The 12,612-nt window shown below is 33.1% G+C and overlaps 1 protein-coding gene across 1 annotated transcript in view; it reads left to right on the top strand.

The window, feature by feature from the left end:
- Positions 1–11,692: 11,692 nt before the first annotated feature.
- RGS21 (regulator of G protein signaling 21) overlaps positions 11,693–12,612 on the top strand; it is a 42,959-nt gene continuing 42,039 nt past the window's right edge. Inside the window, exon 1 of the mRNA XM_058430928.1 lies at positions 11,693–11,748. Coding sequence (XP_058286911.1) covers positions 11,693–11,748 — 56 coding nt within the window. The remainder of the gene's footprint in view (positions 11,749–12,612) is intronic.

Raw genomic sequence — 12,612 nt, 5'->3', positions numbered from 1 at the left:
TAACATATTTCATTTACACATTTAATAAATACTTTTAAGAATCTCTACATGCCATAAACTGTTTTAGGTGCTACGATACAAAAGTAAACAATACAAACAAAAATCTAAGCTTACCTGGAGTTTTCCATTCAAGTAGTCAAGTAGTAAGAGAGAAAATAAACAGAAAAATAAAATAAATGGTATAGTATACCAGGTGGTAGTAAGTGCTATTATATGTTATGGATAAAATACACTGGGGAAGGGGAAAAAACAATTAGGGAGGAGAAGCTGCAGTGTGTTAGCCATGTTAAGTGTACTGGCCAGAGAAGCCTTCATTTGACATTTAAGTAAATCAGGTGCAGTAGTAAGCCATGGGAATAGCTAGCTGGGGAAGGAATACTCAGAAAGAAGAAAAAGCAAGTGTAAAGATGCTTAGGAATAAGGGTGCTTGGACAGGTAGGAAGGCAGCAAGTAGACCAATATGCCAAGAGTGGAGCAAGCAAAAAGTTGTGTAATGGGAAACCGTATCAGAGAGGTGGATGGGGACACATTCTGTAGGGATGCTCAGGCCACTCCAGGACATGCCTTTTTTGTTTTTTGTTTTGTTTTGTTTTTGTTTTTGTTTTTAGATGAAGTCTCACTCTGTTGCCCAGGCTGGAGTGCAGTGGCATGATCTCGGGTCACTGCAACCTCCACCTCACAGGTTCAAGCGATTCTCCTGCCTCAGTAGCTGGTGGCTGGGATTGCAGGTGGCTGCCACTATACTCGGCTATTTTTTTTTGTATTTTTAGTAGAGACAGGGTTTCACCATGTTGGCCAGGCTGATCTCAAACTCTTGACCTCAAGTGATCCACCCGCCTCAGCCTCCCAAAGTGCTGGGATTACAGGTGTGAGCCTGTGCCCAGCTGACATGGCTTTAACTCTGAGCAAGATGGAAAGCCAGGGGAAGGTGTGAGTGGATGTGTGATATAATCGGACTCACATTTTAAAAGTATCCCTCAATTGGCCACACTGAGAATACACTACAGGATTAAAACTCAAAAAGCACAGAGGTAGCTCAGAGACAACTGTAGTAATCCAGGGAAGAGGCAGTTTAGGCTTGAATCAATATAATGAAGATAGAGGTGAGTGAGTAAAGACAAGATTATATTTTGAAAGTGGAATCAAATAGGTTTGATAAGTGAATGGAAGGGGGGAATGAAAGAAAAAGAAGGGGAAAAGAAAAAGTCTGTTAACAAAGCCAAAATTACGTCCTCTCTGCAAGTAAAGAAAAACACTAATGGGAAAGCCCTAGATTATTCTTTACTTTTTTGCACTTACATATGTGATAAGTTAATATAATAAAAGAATCTTGTAACATTCTGAACTCAAAGACATTGAATTACTTTTTCATAAGATTTTTATGGCCATGGGTGTTACAAATGGAAAAGTCCATTATCTTTTCAAGTATATTTCAGATACATTACAAAACACATGATTGGAATTTATCATAACACTATAGGATTGAATTGTTTCCCATGAGCATTTGATAAATATGTTTTCCAAAGCCTCTTCCTCAAGTCATAAGACATTAATTATTAGATCTCCATTTAACTATAAAATTCTAATTGATAAGACTACTTAGAAAAAATACGATATGGTATTCTAATTAGAGCATCAATACTACATCCAGATTTAAATCACTAAGGAGGTATACACCTTCAATAACATATTTCAATACTGTTTGTAATTTGGATGCTTGATTTATTTCAAAAGTGTCTGTTGGCTAAGTTAACTGATAGCCACCTCTGCATCAACTATGAGATCCGGACATGCAATCAGCAGCTCCACATGAGACACTCTGGGTGGCACACTCTAATTTCCTTGTATTTCTCCAACTCTTTTTATGTATCTAAAATTGGCCATATATCTTCTGGCAAGCTATTGCTTTATCTACCATATACAGAACTTCTTAGAACAGTTCTAAATTCTATCCTTTAAAACATTTTCTTGAACTTTTTGGCAAAATAATTTTTATTCAAAAACCTATCTCTTTACTGTTTTTATTATGCCATTTCTTTTATGATATTGTTTCCTTAGACAATTAATCCAACCAAATTCTTTCTTTCCTCACCCCTACCACTATATTCACTTTAACTTTATGTGCTTAAATTATTCAATTCTAACTGAAGCTATCTTGGAAATCAATAAACTTAGTTTACAGAGTATTTCCAATGAAAATAATTCTGTTTAAAACTGTAGTGTACATGTGCGTGTGTGTGTAGTCTTGTAAGAAGCATTCAAATTTTATTTTTCCTTTCTTGTTTCTGACCTTCCATTTCCAATATCCTTTGCCTCTCACTGGGTTGTGAATGTGCCCTTTCCCTACATCTGAAAATCCTTCAACCTTCACCATTCATTCTAAGAATCAGCAATATGTTACGTTTTTATAGAACCTTTCTTCCAGGGAACAGAGTGTTTCATATATATTACCACATTCATCCTTAAAATTTCTCTCACAACACCCATAGCCCTGCCTAAACTATGCTTCAGTTGAAACCTCAATCTGTATCTTTAGTTCTTTCTTCCTTGACTGCCTTTCCTATAAACTCTGTAAATCACATTTTTAGAATCCTGCATCTGTAGAAAATATGCATAATTCTATCATTCAGGTGACCTTTCTTTCTAACCCTGTGCTCAGAATTCACCATTTCTATTTCAAAACTTTGCCACAGGCTAGCTAGTAGGATTTAGGTTACTAAGGTCTTACTACTTCTCTCTGTAACTTCACTTTTTCTTTGTGATAGTGAAATAATCTGACTTGATTATCATACTGTGATTACCTCCTTTTTTTAACCATGTCACTTAAATTTGCTCTAAACTACATTTGTGTCCCTTTTACACTTGACCTTAGCCAAAAGGCTGAGAAGTGATTGTTTATTTTAAGCATATTTTGAATGTGTTTTCTTTTTTCAACAATGATTAAAAATCATATTCTAAATTTTATTTTTATGGTCATATGAAATTTAAGTATTAAAATAGTTTCCTTAGCAGTAATAGCTAACATGTGTTAATGTTTACCATGTAGTGATCACTTTGATAAATGCTTAGATGGTACCTCATTTAATTCTTACTGTAATAGGTATAAGAACTCAATCCTATTTTCTATATATTACTGATAGAAAAATAAAGGTTTTTAAAGGTTATCTGGCACAAGAATGTACATAGTGTGTAGCTGAACTCAGACTTTGACTAAAGTAGCCAAAGCACATCCCTATTTGTCATTTCTCTAAACATTTTCTCTAAACAATTACTGTAAATTGAGAGTTAAAAAAAAAACCTACAATATTACTTTTTCTCAGAATTTACCAGTTGCCTATAAAAACACTGTATTTGGTAACTTAGTTTTAGATTTGAACTGGTTCAGAAAAGTAGTATAAAATCTGTTTATTTGGATGAGACTACCACTACTCACAGGTTAAAAAAAAAATCAGACTTAAAAGTAAGTCATTACCTCTAATCAGAATTAAAATAATTCATTACGTTCAATATGCATTTCAAAATGCAATCAAAATCATTACAGAGAACTTAAGAGGTAAGAGCTATTATTCTATAGAGGATTTGTTTTCTGTTTTTTTCCCTGAGCTATCTAGTGCCCCATTTTGTTTTTGTTTTGTTTTGCTTAATGAAATGGCATACTTATACAGTTATGTATCGATTAACAAAAGGGATACATTCTGAGAAATACGTCATTAGGTGATTTCAATGTATGAACATCATAGAATGAACTTACAAACCTAAGTGGCATAACCTCCTACACATCTAGGCAATATGGCATAGCCTATTGCTCCTAGGCTGTAAGCCTGTAAGCCATGCTACTGTCCTGAATACTGTAGGCAAGTACTTGTATATCTAAACATAGGAAAGGCATAGTAAGATTGGAAAGTACTATAATCCTACAGGATCATCATCATCTATGTGGTTCATTATTGAATGTAACATCATTAGGAGGCACAGATCTGTATTAGTGAAAGCTAGTCTGTTACATATGGCCAAATTTATTACACAGTATCAGCATTTCCCTTTGATTTATTAATTCTGAGAAACTGATCAAAATTTCTATGTGAATGTTTCTTCTCATGAAGCTTACTTTTCTTCAGTCATTGTGTGTGGCACATGAGGGACATTAAGTATACAGACACTGAGACAAAAAGAAAATAAATAACTTTCAAAATTGTTTGGGTAAAGCTAACAAACAATTATGCTAAATATTTTCCTTTATAGATGTATCACATTTCAAATACTACACACATAGCATATATTTAACAGAGTTTAGTAAAATGTCAAATAAACTACTTAGTAAATCAATATATTTTTTCCTGCAATAATACTTAAATACATTTGAGGGTATGTGAGTAGTAAAGAGTTAATTATTTGCACTAAAACCCAAAGGTCAAGAGTTAAAATGTGACAATCTATTGGAGTTTTTGATATGCCAGTGTTACAGCATAGAAAACAAAACATATTCAATAAATTAATCTTCAATGCATCTAGATCATAAAATAGGATGGGCATTAAAAGGATCTCACCGCAACAGCTGATATTTCATTGATACAGGAAAGGCTCAAATAATCTGGACAGATGAAGTGGTTGTATAATATTTTCCTCTTTCACCACTTCAAGTATATCTGTCTAATTTTAGGCCCATTACTTTAAAAAAGAGACCATGGTTTGATAATTTCCCTTCACTATCTGCTTGACTTGATAGAGATGTTGTTTATACATTAAAAGTTATGTCTTGATTAGCTGAAATCATAAAATAATAGTATGTAGCTTTTAAGCATTTTAAGTGTCTTCCACATAAGCTTTGAATCATTGAAACTAAAGGCTATAATCTGGGCAGATGTGAAACTAAAGACAAATTTCCTATGCAAACATGTATACCATATGAAAGCCATGCAAATACTGCCTTCAGAAGAAAAATAAAGGCTTGTTTTATTTTTTTTCCCTCAAACGGAGCTACTTTATCAGAGTACAATTGCAAAGTAAAGATTTACATATTTTTGAATGAAAAAATAATTTCCATACCACATGTATGTGACTTCACAATGTGAAGATTTTAGGACACTGACACAAGTAGGTACCACGTCATTTAAAAAAAAGACTCAGATAGTCGGAGTTACTGTTAAATTTATTATACATTTGATAGGAACACCACCAAAATTCTTCAAATTAAAACTAACTAGAATCTAAATGTCTTGATTATGGAATGGATTCAATGGCGTTTAGATATTAAACTTAACGTCAAAAATAATGTGGTTATATGAAGATAGTGTAGAAAAGAAAAATATATGGTAGGGAGCATGTTAATATAGAAAAGTCACCACTTGGAAAACAATTCATCTGAAAGAAGCACAGATTTTCTCATCTATCCTGTCAACAAAGAAGGAATCAAGACAGCAAGGACAGTGATTTCCCCTGCATTGCATTTGTGTGAGTATAAAGAGATTTAAAGTTTATTATATAAATGAACTTGTTACAAAGATTAAATTGATGACATTTAGAGATAAAGATGCCAAATATTAGATCCTATTCATCAAACCCAGCAAGTTTGGAATCATAAAAAGAAAAAATTTTACTAGCTATTCATTTGGTAACATTTGCACAAAATAATATATTATCACAGATTGTCAGAGAACTGACACTTTGCCAACTAGTCTGATTCAAATTTGTAAAAAAGATGAACAAAGGATATTAGACTCCACAGGAGGGCAGACAAAAAAGACATGACATAGGGTTATAGAACCCATAGAATTTTACAGCTAGAAGAAATGTAAAAAAAAAAATCTATCTCATACTTTTCTTATATCCTTTTAGAAAAGCAACTAGAACAAGTAGTAATAATAACATCTTTCTCAAGGACACACAGTTAGCAGGTGGCCAATTACCATACCTGAAAGTAATGAATTATATAAATAAAGAAAATGTGAGAAAGATGTTATATACAGCATACAAAAGCACATTAAATATAATATTACTATTTTTATGTCTTTACTTATATATGGTTAAATGACTTGAGTAGAACTTGATAGGATAAAAGCACTACTTTGACAATGTTTAAAGTTTTAAAGATATATTTCAGTTAGTACTTTCACTATTCTTCAAATTTTATTTTTAAAATAATTTTGAAAAATGCATCTTCATACCACCCTAAGTAAAGTCTTAACTTATAACTTATATTAAGTTCTTTAAAATTAGTTTATATAATTTAATTTGTAATTTCATAAAATTTTTAGTCAACATGTGCATTCACAACTCAAGATGAAATGGTGTTGCCTTGTTTTGGCATTTACTAGTACATGTATTAAAGTATATGCATGACATATTAGTGGTTTGTACTATGCCCTAAAACTTATTACACCAAATGCTGGCAACCCTTTCTCCTGCTTTCTAAAATGTATTATAGTCTAAAATATTAGCAAATATTAATATATTCATCATATAATTGCCTTTTTAAGAAATCAATATCCTGTTATTTTAAGACAATGTCAAAATATTGCATTATCTAAAAAAACCTAGTCATTAAACTTAGAAATGTCAAGTACACCTGTGAATTTGTTAAGGGGACACTATAATTTTCTATTTGATTTGAAAATAAATCAAGCAGCCGCAGCATTCTCGAAGTAACACTATTAATTACTTGTGCTAATTGCCTCTGAGCAATTGGGAAAGAAGTAAAGCAATCTCCTCTGGTTTGATTTGAAGGACATCACAGGATCTCACCCCATCAGACTGCCTCTAACTTTCCCCCTCCTTGGGGCTAGATTCTATCCCTCCCAGAACAGCAAAATCTGTAGGAAGTTTTACGCTGAGCTCAACTCTGTTCAGGCCCTTATGCGATGTTGTCCTCGCCCAAGATTTATCTTCCAGCAGAAAAACAGGGAGAACGTCGTATCTAAAGGAGAAATTCCTAGGTCAGATATCATTTACTTCTTAATTTTGGCTTAGTCTGTCTTTATTGATGGGTTTTATCATTCAGGTGCCACTCTAGTACTTAAAATGATATTGATTAATCATCATACTCATCACTGCTCAAGCTTGGAGGAAAAAAATGTCTATTGAAAGAATAAAAAAACCTTTTTATTCAACAATTTTTTGAAAAATAACACTTCCAAGAACTATTGCTGATCCATGTCATTATCACCATAAAACCAGCTAGTAATTTTTACTTAGATATAAATGAAAGATGGGAATAATTTTATGTAGTCATGGTGTCTATCTGTAAATCAATAAACAAAAGGAAGGGCAGAGTAAAATCCATTTCAAGAGTTCAAGAGTGGGTACGGTGGCTCATGCCTGTAGTTCTAGCACTTGGGGAGGCCAGAATGGAAGGATTGCTTGAGGCTAGAAATTCAAGACCAGTCTGGGAAAACTAGCAAGGTCCCCTCTGCACCTCCATCTCTATAAAAATAATTTAAAAATTAGCCTGGTGTGGTGTGGTGGTCCACACTTGTAATCCTAGCTACTTGGGAGGCTGAGGAGGGAAGTTTAACTTGAACCCAGGAGTTCAAGGCTGCAGTGAGCTATGATTGCACCACTGCACTCCAGACTGGGTGAGAGAACAGAACCCTTTCTCTAAAACTCCAAAAAATAATCCAATAAGCTTTTAACATGAGAATCCCTTCCACCTTGTTTTTATATCAGTCGTTTCAAAATGTTTGTTTGCCAGGAAAATTAATCCTCCAATCTATATGTATGCGTGTGTGTGTGTGTGTGTGTGTGTGTGTGTGTATAAAACTTTCTTCTGCTGCTATAAATTATCCAAAAATAAGAAAACAAACAAGCAAATAAAAATTGATATCTGGGAAGAATTTTATATGCTCTTTGCTAAGGCTATGTATGCAATTTTCCAAAATGAGAGAAATACCTGGGTAATCAAGCAACCTTACGTCCATATTTTTTAAAAATAATAGATTAATTGAAATGAGACACTGGTTAATTAAAAAACAAGATGAGCTTTAAGGGATGACCAGTATTAACTAAACTTCTGAATCTGCCAATTATCAATTGTGATTATTCAGGCTACTTTTCTGATTATTTTTGAGTCATTTTAGCTACTACATAAGGCACCTAAGTGGATAAAATTGATTTTTTGACATAAAACTTCTGCTACAATGTGTGATACATAGTAGATGTTTAATAACTGATGGTTCTCTTTCCTCTACGTGCCTGCCATTAGACTAGTTCTAATCCCAGCTGTGCAATTCTGATAAGATTATTCAACTCTCTATGCCTCTGTTTCTTCATGTAAAAATGGTGACAAAGGGGAGCTGAAGAAGGATACTCAATTGTGTTTTACCTGTGGTTGCTGGAAGTCAGAAGCCTTTGGGTAAAGGGAAAAGATGATGGGTCCACACAGTGAAGTATATTATAGCAATTAAAAGCAAAGGTCACACAGCAATATAGATAGATCGTTTTAAAACCACAATACCAGGTCAAAGACATTAAGAAACAGAAGGGTAACAACACACACTGGGGCTTTCAGAGAATAGAGGGTGGGAGGAATAAGAGGGTCAGGAAAAATAGCTAATGGGTACTAGGCTTAATATCTGGGTGAAATAATCTGTTCAACAAACCCCCATGACATAAGTTTACCTGTCTAACAAACCTGCACTTGTACCCCGAACTTAAAAGTTAAGAAGAAGCAAAATGAAATATATCACACAATGACATTTGTTTAAAATATTTGCGTAAAAATTGCAACACACATTTTGCAAGAATACATGCACACAGATGTTCAGCATCACAAATGTGGCATGGGAGGTTGAGAATCAGAGCACCTCATATAGTAGAAAATAAATGCTAATCCTCCAGCACAGACCATGTAAAATGTAAAGGAACGTGTATGTGTATGTGTATGTGTACGTGTACGTGTACGTGTACGTGTACGTGTACGTGTATGTGTATGTGTATGTGTGAGGGTGTGTTGTAATAACCTCTCCAGAATTTCCTGGTAAGAAAACACATTCAATCTAAAGCAGGGCTACCAGTGGTAAAGCTAAAACTTTGCTTGAAGATGACTTTTATGATTTACTATATTATTAGTTTAACTTCCTACTGCTACATTAGCAGTTTCAGAAAAAAAAAGAGAATAAGAAATAACATGAGAAGAAACAAAGTCAAATTAGAATTAGCTAATTGACTAAAAATATTTTTATATTTTTTCAGCTTGGCTGACCTTAAATTAAACATTTGTACATTTTTATGTCTGGCCAGCAACAACAAAAAAAGATTCTAAAGACTAATTATAATGCTTAAGGATTTACAAAACTCTGACTCCCCATATCATTTATAAACCTTGCAATTAGCATATTTTTAAAGGACTGACTGTATAACAGGTAATATTATCATGACTCTATATTTTTAATTCATCTAATTAAATATCTATTTTGAATTTGAATTTTCAGTTTAATGAAGAAATATCCTAATATTTAAATTATAAAGCTAAGACTTCATATCTTTAAAATATGTATATTAAAAGCTATTAATAAAATTAAGTCAATATTCATGACAAAATTACCCTTTTCTGTTAGATTTAGATTTCTATTCAACCCCATTTTTTCTAATAAGCACTTCTTTAGAAACAGAAAGAATAATACACCTTGATTTTCCAGAAGAAATAAACTCTTTAAAACTGTCCATCAACTAATGAAACCACCAATTTAATTACTTTTCTCAATCTCGAGAATATAAAATGATCTAATTTATAATTAGTGTTATGACAAGTGCCTAATAAACTTAAAATGATTTGACATTAAGGCTGAATTTTCACTGGAACTGGTGGCAAGTTTTATAACTCGGGGATTTTCTAATCCCCAGGCATACTGATGAAATCTAACTCTAATATAAAATCATCCTGATCCTTGCTGTTTTCTGATTATAATTTTAGGTACCAAACACTACAAAAGTAAATAAATTAAAAAGTTATTGACACTTCATAAAAAGGAGCTAATTCTTATTGATTTTATTTTAATGCCATTTTTACTCTTAATCATTTGTATATTTATAATATGAGCATAAGTTAAAAGATGTACCATATGCATGTACAATTAGTATAAATCAAATTATTTTCTCATGAATCTGACATACTCACTTTTTGATGTATTAAAAAGAGCCCTGATCTGAAGAGAATATGATATTTGAGTATGTTTTTATTTTCAATACTTGAAATAAATCTTTCATTTTGAGTAGCTCCTTATATTAGAATTGAAAACTTTGACTAAAAAATAAAAAACAGCTAAAACCACAAACACACACCCACAATTTCCCCCAACACACACACACACTGAGATTATAGCAAGTAAATCTTCTGCAAGTCTCATTTTTAAAAAGTAATTTGATGCAGATTTTTCTTATAGTATCTTTTAAACACACAATATGTTCCCAGGAAATTAAAAGTGGAACGGCTAATCTAATATCCTGCCCCTTGCAGGGGACTGCAGCTGATAACTTCCAGGGAAGTTGACAACTACCCAATCTTTCCCCTCAGGAATGTACATGACTTCACAAGAAAGGTATATTCAGTTCCTTTAGAACCCGAGAAGATTCATTTGAATATAGAAGCATGACATTCAAATATCTAAAATTCATTATAAATTTTGTATCAGCAAAAAAAAAATCCTATCATGGAAAGGATCAATCTAATCAATCAAATTAATTGTTCCAAACCTCAGAATATTTTTTCACACTCCCAGACCAACAGGCCCATCAAATGCCACAGGAAGGCTCTCTTAGGAAGAAATTTACAAATTCACAGTTCTAATGAATGGCACATATGCTTTCATTTACTTCCACAATTACTTTCCCATTCTGAGGCTGGACTCATGATTTTATCCATTTCTATGTAATCAATAAACATTCTCAAACATACAACTGAAATGTTTGTTTCTAACAACGCATTTTGTGTTCTAAAAATCCCCTTAATTTGTATCTTCTAAATCAAATCTCCTCGTGGCATTACCTGGTTTCCCAAGTTCTTCCACTAATGCCAGACACTTCCAGCCAGGATCCCATGCTAGAGCACACCACTCAAACACCCCAACACCGTCTCCCCAAATTTCACTGCCGATTGTCCTATTTGTTCACCCTTCTAAAAGGGTGTCTTAAACTGTCTTAAACTAAGATTCTAATAACTGCAAAAAGTTTTCTCTGTCAAAAAAAGCATTATTTAAATTCCCTGATATTCTGGATTGGATTCTGAAGTAGAAAGAGGAAATCAGTGGGAAACCAGATGAAATCTGAATAAATTTCAGAGTTTAAATATCAGTAATATACTACTGTTGACTTCTGTTTTTAAAAACCTGTCATGATGATGTAAAATATTAAGGGGGCGGGGATGGATGAAGCATCTATCTGGATTTTATATCATCTTTGCAACTTGTCTGTAAGACTGAAACTATTCCAAAATAGTTTATTTAAAAAATAAGTGTTGTGTTTTTAAAAGAGACTTTGTGTCTTGATACAAAGGATGAGGAAGATGGAAATTGCAGATACAGGTTAGTTTTGCAACAAGAGAAGTTTGAGATGAAGAAAGTGTAGTCACTCCTTGTTTTACCCCACAAACGCAGTTGCCTCTTTCTGCCTTTGCATAAAGTTTGGCTTTGAAGGAAATTCCATTTATTTGCATGGCATCTGCTCAGGCAACTACATAATCTCAGATTTGCTTTTCACAGAGATGAATCCTGTTGCATTATGGAGTATGGCCTTTAGAAAGGAAAGAGAAGCTGCCAGGTGAGCACTTAAGGCTCTGTTGCAGGAATGTCAGGCAAAAGTTGTGACAGACTACTGAAAGTAAAGAGAAACTGAAATGAATAAATCAGGAAATATGAAGAAAATATATAACATGAAGAAAATAGATAATGGCAAGAGTGAGGGAAGAATGAAAAATGACTCCCAGATTTGCTTGTGTCACTGAGTAGATGATTGAAAAATTGACTGGGAAAAAAAGTTATAGAAGGAGACATGTGGATAGAGGGCAAAGATGATGAGCATATAGATACTTAGACGCTTATGGAGATTTTAAGTGGCAATGGAAATGATAATAAGCTCAGAAGAAGGGTTGAACTGCAGGTGAAGACTGGACAAACATCAGCCTGAAAGTGATGGGGATAAATTTCCTGAAGATTACTCAAAAAGTTATTAAGATGATCCAAGTAGAATGCATAGGTTCAGAAATGAATAAAAACTAAAGTTCCAAATCATAAATGCACAGCCCAGAGATTATAAATCAGGCTATTCCTTAGACAGATTCAAGTATTATGCTAAGAAATGTATTCAAAAAAGTTGTTTGTAAGCAAAAAAAAAAAAACTGATTGTTAAAAAACTAATTTTGCCTCATGTAAATGTTTGCATCATGTTTCATTATTCATCCCTAAGAAATACCACAGTTAATAAAGAAAAGCAAATATATAGCTAAATATAGATAGAAATAATACACATGTAATCATTATTAACTGTTTCCACAGACACGTTTATTTCTCTACAGTCATAACTTCATAAAAACAGCATAAAGAGTTTTCTTTAATATTAAAGGATCAATGGGTCTTTTTACTAACAATATCTTTAGTTATATTTTGGTTGAAATGAAGTTAGTAA

Source organism: Hylobates moloch, unplaced genomic scaffold (genome assembly GCF_009828535.3).
Source record: "Hylobates moloch isolate HMO894 unplaced genomic scaffold, HMol_V3 SCAFFOLD_18, whole genome shotgun sequence".
Lineage (NCBI taxonomy): Eukaryota > Metazoa > Chordata > Mammalia > Primates > Hylobatidae > Hylobates > Hylobates moloch.
This window is presented reverse-complemented; position numbering and strand designations above follow the sequence as displayed.